General features: G+C 34.9%; 3 protein-coding genes and 5 non-coding genes across 8 annotated transcripts; 2 read left to right on the forward strand and 6 right to left on the reverse strand.

The window, feature by feature from the left end:
* Positions 1–2,095: 2,095 nt before the first annotated feature.
* Positions 2,096–2,203, reverse strand: LOC123224618. The gene has a single exon (XR_006504026.1). It is a non-coding gene; the product is annotated as a small nucleolar RNA snoR97 (small nucleolar RNA).
* A 114-nt stretch (positions 2,204–2,317) lies between these two features.
* Positions 2,318–2,433, reverse strand: LOC123224599. The gene has a single exon (XR_006504008.1). It is a non-coding gene; the product is annotated as a small nucleolar RNA Z278 (small nucleolar RNA).
* A 70-nt stretch (positions 2,434–2,503) lies between these two features.
* On the reverse strand, positions 2,504–2,596 carry LOC123224597. Its single transcript, XR_006504006.1, has one exon. It is a non-coding gene; the product is annotated as a small nucleolar RNA Z223 (small nucleolar RNA).
* Positions 2,597–2,658: 62 nt separating this feature from the next.
* On the reverse strand, positions 2,659–2,747 carry LOC123224626. The gene has a single exon (XR_006504033.1). It is a non-coding gene; the product is annotated as a small nucleolar RNA U36a (small nucleolar RNA).
* A 197-nt stretch (positions 2,748–2,944) lies between these two features.
* LOC123224627 lies at positions 2,945–3,083 on the reverse strand. The gene has a single exon (XR_006504034.1). It is a non-coding gene; the product is annotated as a small nucleolar RNA snoR134 (small nucleolar RNA).
* Positions 3,084–3,601: 518 nt separating this feature from the next.
* On the reverse strand, positions 3,602–6,024 carry LOC123222414. Its single transcript, XM_044645174.1, has 2 exons — positions 5,557–6,024; positions 3,602–4,539 (listed from the first exon to the last, which is right to left on the reverse strand). Exons 1-2 carry the CDS (start codon positions 5,951–5,953, stop codon positions 3,842–3,844), a joined length of 1,095 nt encoding a protein of 364 aa, XP_044501109.1. The 5' UTR covers positions 5,954–6,024; the 3' UTR covers positions 3,602–3,841.
* A 177-nt stretch (positions 6,025–6,201) lies between these two features.
* Positions 6,202–9,432, forward strand: LOC123224227 (protein TIC 20-I, chloroplastic-like). The gene is made up of 3 exons (XM_044647829.1): positions 6,202–6,372; positions 7,930–8,081; positions 8,828–9,432. Exons 1-3 carry the CDS (start codon positions 6,266–6,268, stop codon positions 9,097–9,099), a joined length of 531 nt encoding a protein of 176 aa, XP_044503764.1. The 5' UTR covers positions 6,202–6,265; the 3' UTR covers positions 9,100–9,432.
* Positions 9,433–10,861: 1,429 nt separating this feature from the next.
* On the forward strand, positions 10,862–14,580 carry LOC123224458 (probable galacturonosyltransferase 10). The gene is made up of 2 exons (XM_044648115.1): positions 10,862–11,310; positions 12,865–14,580. The coding sequence occupies exons 1-2, from the start codon at positions 11,161–11,163 to the stop codon at positions 14,311–14,313; spliced, it is 1,599 nt and encodes a 532-aa protein (XP_044504050.1). The 5' UTR covers positions 10,862–11,160; the 3' UTR covers positions 14,314–14,580.
* Positions 14,581–14,743: the final 163 nt, after the last annotated feature.

A 14,743-nucleotide genomic window follows, 5' to 3' on the forward strand; every position in this document is an offset into this window, starting at 1 on the left:
TCCAAGGGTCAAAAGCGGGCTTTGTTTTGTTGGCCGAAAGAAAGGGAGCTTATGATGTGCTATAAATAAAATCAAAACTGGACAGAGAAGAAAGAATGATGAGGTTTATTGCAGAATAGTGGTGAAAACAATTGAGGAAACTTCATTTTGAATTTGGTATTAAATTGCAATTTGTTTTCTAGAATCATGTGATTCTTTTGTTGTTACAGTAGTTAAGTTGGGTGACAGTGATTTTGCAAAAACTTCTTCCAACCTCTAGGCTAGAAAATGTATGCTATTTGCAATGCTCTAAGCAACCTTGTTGGAAGAAGGTTTGAAAGTTTGAAATTGTGATGAAATAAAACGGGTAATTAATTAAAATAAGCAAAATTTTAAGCGTTTATACGTTTTTAGGCCACCCTAAAAAAGTTTTACCAAAATAAGCAAACCGTATTTTTTTTACCCTTTTTACCCTTATGTTGAAAAACCAAGTAAAAATATTTTTTCTGAGAATGTGCGTCGGTTTATGGCGGTTACGATGGTAGCTACGGATTTTACAGTGAAACCCTAAAAATGTCAAATGTATATAGATGTTTTTGAATGTTTCGAACGCTTAAAATGATGTAGTTTCGATGTTAATGGATGTCTAAAAGTGTAGCTGTTGAGAGACAAAAACGCAAACTGTGAACAGTGTCACGCAAAAAGTGAACAGTGCGCGCAAACTGTGAACAGTGTCACGCAAACTGTGAACAGTGTCACGCAAACTGTAAACAGTGTCACGCAAACTGCGCAAACCACGCAAATACTCTTCACATCGCGCAAACTGCTTGCAAAATCGCGCAAAAAATACTGTTCACAGACTATGATATCTACTTTTGCGCGATGTAAACAATGTTTGCGCGATGTGAACAGGTTTGCGCGGTGTAAACAGTATTTGCGCGATTTGCGCAATTTGCGCAGCACTGTAAATTTGCGCAGTTTGCGTAACACTGTAAATTTGCGTGCTTTTGTCTCTCAACGGCTACACTTCCAGACATCCATTAACATTGAAACTACATCATTTTAAGCGTTCGAAACATTCAAAAACTTCCATATACATAATTCGACATATTTAGGGTTTCAGTGTAAAATCCCTAGCCACCATCGTAACCGCCATAAACCGACGCACATTCTAAGAAAAAATATTTTTACTTGGTTTTTCAACATAAGGGTAAAAAAAATACGGTTTGCTTATTTTGGTAAAACTTTTCTAGGGTGGCCTAAAAACGTATAAACGCTTAAAATTTTGCTTATTTTAATTAATTACCCAAATAAAACTGTACTGACCAAACTCCAGATCTCTCCCCTCTTATCGTCATCACTAAACCCTACAAAACATAAAATGCCAATTATTGGAATGAAATTGTAATCCGAGGTTTACCCAAACAAGAATGTTAATTGCTTTAAGAAGCTGTCAGCCCATCTTCACCCAAGATAAATTTATCCGCCACCCTTAATTCCAACTCTGCTTCAATTCTCCTCACATTTGGAGATGGCATTATAATGCGGAATCGTAAGTCGAAGCAAGTGTCAGTAAATTTATTGGAAATTATAAGTCACTTGCAACCCGGGCCTCTGCAGATGGAGAAGAGGTAACAGAGGAAGCCTTGAATCAAATTCTTGCCATAGTTGAACATGATCCAAAGTCTGCAAGGGAATTTGTGTTGCATACATTGATAAGATGTGCAGAGCTGGAAGTCCTTATGTTGCTTTCAGATTATTGCTATCCTTGCAAGACAAAAACATCTACCATTCCGGTGGGTATGAATGTCTTCTGGTGGCTGCCCATGGGAGAACGGATATCGAACTCTCTACTCAGGTTCTCATGGATTTATTGAGGTCAGGTCATGTGGATCCATCAATTCAGCTTGTTATCTTAATTCTGCAGGGTCGTTTGCTGAGACGGATGATACTATCCAGCTAGTGAGACTTGTTCAAGAAATATCAGAGCTAAACTTCCTACAAGGTACGGTAGTAATGTACAGAATCATCTATACCTTTGCTGAATGCAGTTATTCAATATCAAAATCTTGAGTTAGAAAATTTTTATTAAACAAGAAATTGTTTAAATTTATATAATTATCGTGCTGTTATTTAACTCCAATCTCATGGGTGTACAAAAGAAGAAGCTGATAGACAACACATCCATATCTGAGTTTTTCAGACCCTACACCCACTATAAAGGGTATCGGATATAGTTAAAACTCAATTCAAAGTTCAAACACAATAGTCACCATATCAATTTCAGAATTAGAATTAGTCATCAAAGAGCTATTTGTAAACTCAACACAAACATGCTGCCTCAGTTAAATCCAGTAATATCAATGCATTGTAGCTTCTGCCAAGTAGGTTCCCCTGTAAAACAGGGCTTGGCTCCACTACACCTCAAATAAATTGGATTATATCATCCCCGGCAATTCAACAACCTCTTCGGAATGACCAAACCCAGAAATTTCAATACTTTTAAAATATAAATTTGTTAAAATATAGGCTCAGAATATACAACAGCTTTATCAATCAAGAATTTTCTGAAGCAGAACTGGCATTTAAAGCTGAATTTTAATCCTCATAGCCAATCATATTCACAAATAATCAATTCAACAAACATTCATTTTAAACCGAAAAATGCATAAATTTGGGTGGCTCATATTAAGAAATTCAACCATTTATTTATTCTTCTGCTTCATAGATTACTCTCAGAAGCGCGAATAAATGTTTAATCATCGCCATAGACGCGAACAACAGTGAATGAAAATATAGCGGATGATTTTAGAGGCAAAACTATTGAAAAGATATACCCCCACGTGTAGCACCGCCGGATTACGTATTTGCCTCTATGACTAGCCTAATTTTCGGAGGATTAATTCTATCGAAAACCAGCTAAAGGTGTGGAGAGGCACATAACATAGCATACATGTATGTATAAGCATATTGCCGTTGATTTGACACAGATCAGCCGTGGGAGAAGGGGCTAAACTGCAACACTTAACGGCGTCGATCTAGCACAAGCTTTGGGGCTTTCTTCTTCACTGAGCTTCAGAGAAGCCCGGGGTAGCATCGTGCAGAGAAACCAAACTAATTCACATAAAAATGGAAAAAGGCAAACCCTACAACCAGAAGGCACTTTGGAGTGACGGAGATTGCCGACTTCTTGTTTAAGGACCTTGTGCTGTGTTTATAAAGAAGTTTCGAAACCCTAAAAACCCTAGTGGAGAAAACAAATGGGTCGGGTCATGCAATACGTTTGGTCCAAAACTCAAATTGAAAAGGCCCAAAGTAAAAGCATGGGTTGGATAGACCCGTTCAATCTGTTTAAAGTCTAAAAACAATGACGCATGAGTACAAATTTGAATACCATGATCATTACGGTATCCAAATTAATACTGTATATAGATTTATCAAAAGTTTGAAGTTTAAACCAATCAATCAAATATAAATTAATATTTTTATAATAATTTAAAATTTGTGACCTTAAAACGAAAAATGATTTCATTGACAGAATTTCCTTTTTGGCATAGTTTGTTAACCGAATTAACCAAAAAACCAAGTAAGAACCCAAGTTCAGAAGATACAGCTATGAAAATTGGCCAAATAATCATACTTCTATTCTCCAAGTAACCTAAAATTATTGACTGTCCATTACTTTGTGTACATCACGAAATGCCGCCAAGTATAAAATTAAAACAAAAAGATCATCACATTAAATAAAAAAAACAACAGCAGAAAATTAGATTGCCACTACAGGTATTTCCCTGTTGAGTCTTTCAGAAAAATCATTGTCTTCAGCAATGGAAAAAAGAGTAAGGGGAGCAGTTCTTCGTCCTCATACTGTCATCCACGTCAAGTGCCGATACCCTGCCCACTTAGCAGCAACACGGATTCCAATGGCCAAGGCAGCACCTAGCAATGGCAATGGAACCTTCCTGTCAGTTGCTAATACTTCAACTTCCTCCTTTCCTTCTGAAAGCTTCTTGTAATGGTGAGAAATAGCTAGAGCTATGTACAGAGCCACCACCACAATTCTAATCCATGGCTCGCCAATGGCAGCTAAAACAGCTGCAACAGGTAATGCAGATGTAACATCATCCTTCTTTTTAATTAATCGTGAGTAACCATACATTCCCAGCAGAAGTGTCCAGAGGAATGGCTCGGAGATGTAGCTTCTTACAGCAGCATAGCCAATTAGGCCAGCTAATGTAAGAAGATGTGGCTGGCTGCTGACAGCATCTGGAACAGCAGCTTCTGCAATGGCAAGAACGGCTGATGCAAGTATGATAATCACAGTCAATTCAGGGATAGGAGCATATGCCAAAATCCTGGAGTAGAATGCTCGGATGCTATAGATAGCAGTTTCTACACATCTGATCAGGAAAGTAAGTGGATCTCCTATGAAATGGAAGATACGAGCTAAGATGAATCTCAGGAGGTATCCAACAAATTGAGCAACACTCAGTGCAGTCTTTCTCCAATTACCCAGTTCGAACAGAACTGCCCTCCATGTATATGTAAGAAATGCAAGTGCTGCACATTGATTATAAAATGAAAAATAGCTTAGTCAGCATCACCACAATGTTTTGGGCAAAAGTTCCTTCTTCTGTTCCTTTAATCTGTGAAAAAATTATAAAATCTAAGCCAAAAACTTAGGTACTGACCAAAATAGAAAAGAACAAAGACAATAACAACAATCAAACTCTCAAAATCCTGCCAGCTTTGATCACTATAAACTTTGAATAGATACAAGCTTTTGTTCTAGTTGAGGCATCCTGCAATTCTTTGATTATCACATCAAGAGACATAACTGATGAGTTTGCAGATAGATATTGTTCAGCTAATATTAGATACATAAAAGCTATTGTTGCAACTCTAAGAGACAAGTACTACAGATACATCAAAAAAGATCAAACATAAAAGTTGATGGAAAAGTTGAAGATGCAAGACATAAGAGCTTTATCCGGTGGAACCATAATTGAAGTTCATAATATAATAACTACAACCCGTGTCAATAACGAATTTCAAAGAGTCATAACACACACCTAACTTTCTCACTTCCGGATTCATGAAGTTCAGAAAATCCAAGCCCTCCCCCTCCCTCATCTTTATTTATACTTTTTGAGTTTCCTCTAACACAGAAAGTGCATATTAGACAGCTATATTTGTAATTACATTACTATGAGGAATAGAAACTTTGGATTAACAGTAGAGGCTTTACAGCGAAAATACCCTAAACATAGCAACAATGAGTGAGCACTGACCAATGCCTACAGCAAAAAATAAAAAACTCATACCACCAGATTCAATAGAAAACTTATATCAAAACCTCACATGTCCAATCATATAGTTCCTCACAAGGAAATGAGAAAAATTCATGGAGGTAAATTACGGCCAAAAAGCTTTCTCACGAAAGTTCTAACTATCGTTTATCTTTCTTACATATAGCATCTCTATAAATGGAACAAAGAACAAATAGCATAATATATTACAAACTTTAGATTAAAAAAATTCAATCACAATTCCTAGGTCAGCGTCAAATACACTTACCAACAAACCAAGGCCACCTCAAAGGTCGATCAGGTGCTTGTTTGGTCAAGTACCTGAACCGTTCAGGCATTGTACTCTCGCCTCTAGCCAAATTTTCAGCTTCTTCGGAACTTCCATTACTGTTCTTACTCTCCCCTCCGTCTCCCTTCCCTGACTTCACTGAAAAACTCCACTGTCTGCTATATGACAAACCGAATCTTTTGATTCGGGAAAATCCAAGGAAACTAGAGCTAAGTGATGGTTCATGAGAACGAATTTTGGTTGAACAAGAAGGACATGGAACAATTTGGTCATGGTTTTGAAGAGCGGATCGAGAAAATGAATTGGTTTTGAGGTGAGGTAGGAAAGAGGGTTTAAGGGTTTGGTGGGGAGAGGAGAAAACGGTTGAAAGCATCATCTTTGGATTTGGAATTACAAAAGAAACACTGCCATTTCCAAAGGACTAGAGAATACTGGGGAGCAATTGTGGGAGTGGGATTTACTAGCCTGTTTAGATGAAGACACTTTCCTGGGTCCAGCCCATTACCAATCCTATTTTTTCCTGATTGTCGTGTTGCCCATATTATATCGGGCCCAAAGCAACACCACCCAATAAGTCTGTGGTTAAGAACAATATCATGAGTCCAGAAAGATTCGAATTAAACCGGCCCCAATGCAAGCTTTCTTGCATGGAAAGTAATCTGCTTCTTTTGTTGTTGATAACACGCAAATGGCCAATGGTGTTGCGGTTAGGGTCTCCGCCCAGAGCTGCGGTATCGTTCTCAAGCCTTCTCCCGTCCTCCCTCCTGTGACACTTGCCGCAAACAGCTCTTCTATGTAAGCACTAAGCGCTTCTATTGATACGTTTTTCTTTTCATTTTTTTTTTTTTAATTCAATTTGGTTTTGGCTCTTTGTTTTATCAGAGTTGAAGGATTATGAGTTATGTTCGATTATTCATAGATATCAAAGTTCTGAATTTTTATGTGTATACAGTTTTGGAATGGTTTGACATTCTAGTTAGACTTTGATCAACTTGGAGTTTTTGCTTTCTTTCTTTCATTTTTTCCCCTTGCTTATCTTTAATTTTCCATTGTTTTGATCTCGCCTTTTCCCATTGTTCCACGGGTTATGTTTGGGTGTGTTTGTACATGCCTTTGGTGTTTTTATTGATTTTTTGCATTGTTTGTTTTCTTTGGCCTTGAGGTACCTTGTAGACTTAATTTATTAGTTGTTGCAAGGTGGTATGGGGTTAGCTGAATTCAAAAAAATGTGGATCGGAAAGGTGAAATTTCATTGTGATTGTGGTCGTAGGGCCACCATGACCGAGCCCTATGGGGTGAGGAGGCTTTGTCCCTTGTATGAATATTTCCTAATACTCTTAAGTAAATGCAATAATTAGAACGCTGTCTATTTGTTAATCTATCTGAATAAAGTGAATGATATAATTAATGTAGTATTGAAAATGCGACCAATAAATACACGTTATGGATAAAAAGAGCATGTGTTATAAATTTGAGTAAACTAAGATTAAGTGCTTTTACGAGAAGAATACATATACTTTCTCTTAATTTTATAACATTTTTTATTCAAATTCCATGTCAATATTTGTATTTTGTGTTGAGTTTTTTTGCATTTTGTTGTTTGTTTTTCTTTGGTTTCCATAACATTAGTCCTAAAAATATTTATACAAGATATATAAAAAGCATGTGCAATTAGTTGGAAGCTATGGAAAAAAATTCAATATATATTCTTAAAAAGTAGTGTGAAGTGCAAAAATAATTGATAAAATCCTTTTTCACACGATATATCTGCACAATTGTATGTGAAACTGCATTTGAACTCTTAATTGTTGTAAGTCTTGTTTCTAGATGACGAATCAAATTCTAACAAGCCACTAATAAAAGCTAAAATCCAAGTGCTTTTGTCCTTCCCTATTTTAACTGTTATAATTAGTGTCCTTTGTTTCAACCCAAAGAATAAGAGTCAAAACTCTCTAAAATCAAATTGGTGCTGTTGTACCAAGACTCCCTTTTGTGAGATTAAGTCTAGTACCTTCAATGGGAAAGAAAAATTTGTACAGCTTTGATATTAGTTGCTGCATATTTCTTTGCCAACTTTTGGCCTTAAAATTGTTGTGAGGTTCACAAGAATATGCTCATTGTGCATTGCATTTGACAATGATTTGGGTTCTAGTGTTTGAATACTTGGTTTGCTGCTCAAGTATAATTGGCTTGTCGGCTTTTTATTTGGGTATTGTAAGTAATACTTCATATGTGTGTTAATGTTTGTTTTATAAATCTTGTTACTAACTTCATGAAATCTTTAGAGAATAGATATTGAAAAACAGAAAACAAGGGACTGATTCTTCATTTTCATCTTTGGTCTTATTGCAGGTATAAAAATGTGATTGGAGAAAGAGTTTCCCAGACCTTGAGGTCTTATAAACGCTCACTTGTAGCACACAATTCAATTGTGTCGGATTACCCCATTCTGTTAAATAGCAGAAGTTCACAGGGATCCCCAAAAGATCACTTGTTGTCTACAGGTATACTCACAGTTATCCATTTTCTTCTTGCACCTCGAAAAAGTAATGATTATCATTCATGGAGCTATTTGGGTCGAAATATAGGAACACATTCTAAAATTTTGTTGTTGAACTATTACATTGTTTGTGATACTTGTCTATGAATTAGTAGAATGATTCTTGGAAGTGAAGTGGCCTTGAATATGAAGACACTTCCTCTGCTTTTTTTTCCTTGCTCTGTTCCTGCCAGTTGCCACAAAATACGAGTTTTATGTGCCTTTGCATTTTTATATTATTTGTTTTGCATTGTATCTGTTGTAAATGTAATTACCAGGATGTACACTTTTCTTTGGCTGCATTGAAGTGCTTCTTTTCCTTGGTTTTCTGTTGGATCAAATGGGTAATGTAAGTATAAAAGTAGAATATATATATATATTTTTTTTTTTGGAGACACACTTACACCTACTGGTATAGACCGATGAAGCACTCTATATGTAGAAAAGAATTTTAAACTTGCAAATTGTGCAGTATTGTAGTGTTGTGTTATGCTTCAGCTTTTATGTTTGAACCCTCCTGACATAATAAGAATTGAAGGTTATTATTGTTAAGCCTGCCACTATTTCAACCGTTCCAACCTAAGTTAGATAACTGAACATCACATTATCAAGCATTGGGATGTCTTTTTTCGCCTGAGATGGAAATGAATGCTGTGGATCATTGAAATTTTTTATGACACTTGATTTTTTGTTACAATTATTAATTGACAGGAAATCCAGTCTCTCAAATTTCTTCAACATCTAGCCCCTTTTTAGGCAGGGACCAAGGCGTGGTGTCACACACAAACTTTATTTTACCAAGGCGTAGCATGTCTCCGAGACCCCATAAAGTAGCAGCAAGGGATGTGTTTGGTTTTCACCTACCAGTTATAACTGAGAAACGAGAATGCTGGTGGAGGACTTTAGCATTTATACCCTACTTAGTAGCTTTGCAGATATCTGATGTTGGATTTTATCTCCAACCCTTTACAGAAACACTATGAGCTTTTGGAAAATTTGATTTATTTTGTTCCAGGAGCCATTACAAGGTTTCCAAGCCGGTTCACATTGGTATGCTGCTATTTTGCATATGTTGGCGTAGTGAAGAATAAGGAATGGCCTTACTTCCTTCCGATTTCACTTGATGATGGGCATGTTTTTGGAAGAAGATTATGGTTGAGTCTATGAATGAAGGATGTAGTAGTATAATCTGAGAAACTATTTTAAAATCAACAGCCTATTCTCTGTAATTTATTTTAAGAATTTAAATATGTTGCATAATATTTTCTAAAGTAATCCTTTTTGTTGTGGATTAAAGTCTGTTCTTGGTTTTTTAATCTCTCTTTTTCTTTCATCAATTTTGCGATGGGATAAGTTACTGAACACCTAATAACTTTACAGCCCCACCGGGAAAGTCACTGAAACATCATAAATATCAAACTTTAAAAGTGTTGATTATGTTGTGAAATCTCAGTCTCTCCTTCTTGTGTTGTGGCTACAATAATCGTATTAGCTGGAGGATGTCATCTTGCTCAAGCTCAGGCATCAAATCTAAACAGATCCGACATTGCTGTTGAGAAAGCTTCAAAATTTTCATGCACCAAAACTAATTAGGAAAAACAGACAAAATTTTAGGCATTACAGTTGTAATTTCATTAACACAGTTAAAACATCCTGGTCCCAGTGCAAATGACAAAAGATTTAACAGTATCGTGTGTATCCAATTTGAGTATATAAATAAATATATATTTATATATATTATCTGTACTTAACATAAATGTACATAGTTTTATTATAAAACTATAAAAAAAATTCAGCCAACTCGTCAAATAATTTTTCATTTTCCTTTTTGGTTGGGTTAAAACACAAACAGTGATTAAAATATTTAAGTGTAGATTCAAATTAAATCAAATTTGAATAGTGGTTCAACTTTGCTTAAGAGAGCTTGGCAATTTTTCATAGAGCAAAACTAAACTTGATTTGAAAGGCTAAACTTAAAATAAATGTATTCATAAAAAATAAATTTAATGTTTTCTTTAGATAAGATGGAAAAAAAAGTTGGACAATAACGAAAAATAAAATGATAAAGACTTTTATAACAAGCCAGGTGACCGTGGATATTTCTCCTAACCAATATGAAAGTTAAAGTAGATAAGGTGGATGGGTAAAAATTTAATTAAATTATAATTTTATAGAATATAATATAAATATAAAATATATATATAAACAAATTTATATGTAAAAAAATTAGTTATATATTTAATTATTTATTAAAAAATTTAATCAAATATAATTACATTATATATTTATAAAAAATATAATTTATGATTTAATTTAATTTAAAAATGGCTTAAATCATAATTTAAATTAAAAATTATTATTTTTTAAATTATTCAATTTAAATTAAATTATTTTATAAATTAAATCATAATTTTTAAATAATTTAATCTAGTTTTATAATTTAAAATAAATTACACGTACTATTAATATAAATAAATATTTTTGACACCAGGAGCTCGATTTAGTAGCTGAGGTTTGATCACACCGGTTCGGCAATTTAGCTCAATTATTACCGTTCGAGTTACAAATTTTACAATGATTCGGGAAATTCGATCTCCAAATGTCCTTTAATAAGTAGGTTAATGATGTGGCAAGATCACAACCGTTCAGTCACTTTCCTAGTGATAATGACCAACCGATGAGTTCAATTCGGTTACTGCTGTCTCTGCTCCTTCGAAAATTTAAAAATAAACTAAGTCTGAAAATTCATTTATCAACAACCATTTGTAAATCCTAACTCTTATGGGTCTTTGTCAAATGAAATAAATAGAAAAAAAGAAAACAAAAAGTGCTCTTTGCTTTACTTTCGATCGATTCACAAGTGCATCAATCAAATTCAATTGCAGAAACTCTTAAACTTCTCTCACTCATACCCAAAACCCTAATCTCTTTCAGATCCCCAGCCATCATCTCTGCTGAAGCCACCTAACTGTTTCAATTTTTCATGGGAAATTATTTAAATTTTCTTCGGAACTATAGAGGTTAATTGAGGTTTGGCAGTTGAGATGAGGAGAAGAACAGCGGATTTCAGAAGGCCAGTTAGGAGGAGGATCTCAAATGTGGTGTGGGGGACATTGTGTGGGATTTTTGTTTTAATTATCATTGTTATTTTGAGCAAAGAGACTAAGATTGAATCCCGGCCCACTTTTCCTAAGGTAGACAGCTTTTCTTTCTTTCTTTTTTTATAATTCAGATTCTGGGTTCTGTTAGGTTCCTGAGAAAGTGTAGGCAAATAGAGGAATTAGGATTTTTAGTTTGGAACTTTGGATAAAGCATTATGCTATACTGGATTCAGACTTACTATTATTATTGGGGTTATGCAGTATAACTTTCAGGGATTAATCGAATATAAAGCTTATGTGATACATGAATTTCTATTTGATGGAGCATTTTATGTGCCATTTTTGTAGCTGATTAATTGTTATATTGGTCTAAGCCACGCGCATAAATAGACTAGTATAAGTTTTCTTTTTTTTGGTCCTAATCAGATTTCAGTTTAAGTTTCATTAGTTATGGATTTTTAAGTATCTAATGGATATTCCTTTTTTCCTTTAAAAAAAAATATTGTTCTTGGTTGAGGAACAATGTTTGGTTATTCATTCATTTTTGATGAATCAGTTATTGCCTTTCAAATTTAATGATAGTCGCCAGATACAGTGCTAATTTTCTTATTATTTAGGTGATCCATAATTTTGGGTCAAGTGTTTGTATATATTCACTCATAGTAAGTTATATTTAGAGGGTAGGAAACTGTAGATAACTGTAATCTGTATACAGAGGAGAACTGATAAGTGCAATATGGTATACTGTACATTGTGAACAAAAAGTTTGGAAGATATAGTTCAGACCCCAGATCAGTTGTTGGAAAGGTCTAATCTTTTAGGATGAGGAAACATTACTATTAGGAATGCAGGATTTATATTACATGTATCTGTGAATTGTGTAAAATTCCTGAAACTTCTTGATCTCTTTCGATATTTGCAAACATTTTTTAGGCCCTTAAGGTTGGGTAACTTACAGTCAAAATCTTAAAGGAGAAGATGTGAACCATAAGTTGGTTGCACAATAATATTCTTGTCCTCCCTTAATACTCCTAATATGTTATTTTCAATGCTCAATGTTGGATTTTTATTTAATGAAAAAACCAAAGTGGCTGCATCATGTGCCTGAAAAATATATGCTACAACTGATCTGGATCTTTTGTTGATATGATGGTAGCAAGGTAATGGTAAGCTCATATAGAAAATATAATGGGAGATTTGCAAATGTGCCTGCTGCCTTTTTTTTTCAAATTATTTTGTTCCTACTTTCATTGGAGCTTTTATGCTGTGACCATGTCATTTTTAATCTTTTTGATGTGATGATCTTCAAGTTTAATTGTCTTTTTGACAGAAAATGATTGCCAAATTGAAAGTCAGTAGTGTTTATTGCTATGCTTTACAGGTAATAATGAAAAATAGAATAAAATAATTTGTTTGTGCTACTGAATAGCACAGGCTTTATCAAATTATTTATGATTTTAATTATGTGGTCTGGATACTAAATTTTTGGGATCCCGCTGTTTGGTGATGTTAGCATTGTCCTATCGCATCTTATAAATTATGTTGAATTTTGCTATCTCTTGTACTGAGAATTGTAACTGTTATACCTTTAAATTTACTAGATCATTGCAAAAATTTAAGGACATTTGTGCTATATGTTCTTTTCAGAGATCTGATAGGCATGAGAGGATAATGGAAAGTCTGAACATCACTGATGAAATGTTGGATGCTAACTCAGTTACCCGGCAACTTACTGACCAGATTTCTCTTGCCAAAGCATTTGTTGTGATTGCAAAAGAAAGCAACAATCTTCAATTTGCTTGGGAATTAAGTGCCCAGATCCGTAATTCACAATCCCTTCTTTCTAATGCTGCTACAAGACGAATGCCTTTGACAACCAGAGAATCAGAAACTGCTGTCCGTGATATGGCACTTTTACTCTACCAAGCTCAGCAACTTCATTATGACAGTGCAACTATGATAATGAGATTGAAAGCCAAAATTCAAGCTCTCGAAGAACAGATGAGCAATGTGAATGAGAAGAGTTCAAAGTATGGACAAATTGCTGCCGAAGAAGTCCCAAAAAGTCTTTACTGTCTTGGTGTTAGGTTAACAACTGAATGGTTTGGAAATTTAAATTTGCAGAGGAATTTTGAGAGGAAGCAGATGGAAGTGAAACTTATAGATAACAGTCTCTATCATTTCTGTGTTTTTTCTGACAACATTCTTGCAACATCGGTTGTGGTCAATTCTACTGCTTTAAACTCAAAGAATCCAGATATGGTTGTCTTTCATCTTGTAACTGATGAAATAAATTTTGCTGCAATGAAGGCCTGGTTTTCTCTTAACAGATTTGAAGGAGTAACTGTTGAAGTTCAGAAGTTTGAGGACTTCACATGGTTGAATGCTTCTTATGTTCCGGTACTTAAGCAGCTTCAAGATGCTGAAACGCAGAGCTATTATTTTTCTGGCAGTAGTGGTGATGGTAGGACTCCAATCAAGTTTCGGAACCCTAAATATCTGTCTATGCTTAATCACCTGAGGTTTTATATGCCAGAAGTTTTCCCTGCACTGAAGAAGGTGGTTTTTCTAGATGATGATGTTGTTGTTCAGAAAGACCTGTCTGGTTTGTTTTCCATTAATTTGAATGGTAATGTGAATGGAGCTGTTGAGACATGCATGGAGACATTTCATAGATACCATAAATACTTGAATTATTCTCATCCTCTTATACGAGAACATTTTGATCCTGATGCTTGTGGATGGGCATTTGGGATGAACATATTTGATCTGGTTGAATGGAGGAAAAGGAATGTAACTGGTATCTACCATTATTGGCAAGAAAAGAATATAGACCGGACATTGTGGAAACTGGGTACTTTGCCACCCGGACTTTTGACATTTTATGGCTTGACAGAACCATTGAGTCCTTCTTGGCATGTACTAGGGTTGGGCTATACAAATGTTGATCCTCAGTTGATTGAGAAGGGAGCTGTGTTGCACTACAATGGAAATGCGAAGCCATGGTTGAAAATTGGAATGGAGAAGTACAAGCCCTTGTGGGACAAGTATGTTGATTATAACCATCGTCTGTTACAGCAATGCAACTTCCATTGATTTTGGACAAGTTCATATCATCTTTTCCACAACAAATTTTTTGAGTGAGAAGAATTAGATTTTGTGATCAAGAATGCTTGTACTAGTTTGTACAAGAATCAAGCATGGCTGTTAGCTGTAACATGGAGCAGTTATGGATGTTCCTCTTGACCGTAGTAGTGCTAGTATAGCTTGTTATATCAGTTTCAGTAACTAAAATTTTTTGGTCAGTATTTTAGATTGAGTTGTAAACATTATTAAAGGCTTCAATTCACATTTTTTAAGTCATCTGTTAGATTTGCTTTCAGGACAGCTCATTTCATGATTGTAGGATTTATGTATGTTTATTTGTATGGTTCCTCCTTCACCTACACGCATTTTACGATTTAACATGCATTTTCTGTCTTCTGGACCGCCGAGCACAGTTCTGGGATTTAATGAATAGTATCTA

The sequence above is a fragment of the Mangifera indica genome, chromosome 8 (genome assembly GCF_011075055.1).
Source record: "Mangifera indica cultivar Alphonso chromosome 8, CATAS_Mindica_2.1, whole genome shotgun sequence".
Lineage (NCBI taxonomy): Eukaryota > Viridiplantae > Streptophyta > Magnoliopsida > Sapindales > Anacardiaceae > Mangifera > Mangifera indica.

Excerpts from the sequence above, each read along its gene's own strand:
- LOC123224227 (XM_044647829.1), top strand. The coding sequence starts at position 6,266 with ATGGCCAATGGTGTTGCGGTTAGGGTCTCCGCCCAGAGCTGCGGTATC. Across the intron at positions 6,373-7,929 it reads GCCGCAAACAGCTCTTCTAT|GTATAAAAATGTGATTGGAG; the intron begins GTAAGCACTAAG and ends GTCTTATTGCAG. Across the intron at positions 8,082-8,827 it reads AGATCACTTGTTGTCTACAG|GAAATCCAGTCTCTCAAATT; the intron begins GTATACTCACAG and ends ATTAATTGACAG.
- LOC123222414 (XM_044645174.1), bottom strand. The coding sequence starts at position 5,953 with ATGATGCTTTCAACCGTTTTCTCCTCTCCCCACCAAACCCTTAAACCC. Across the intron at positions 4,540-5,556 it reads GAGGTGGCCTTGGTTTGTTG|CACTTGCATTTCTTACATAT; the intron begins GTAAGTGTATTT and ends ATCAATGTGCAG.
- LOC123224458 (XM_044648115.1), top strand. The coding sequence starts at position 11,161 with ATGAGGAGAAGAACAGCGGATTTCAGAAGGCCAGTTAGGAGGAGGATC. Across the intron at positions 11,311-12,864 it reads CCCGGCCCACTTTTCCTAAG|AGATCTGATAGGCATGAGAG; the intron begins GTAGACAGCTTT and ends TGTTCTTTTCAG.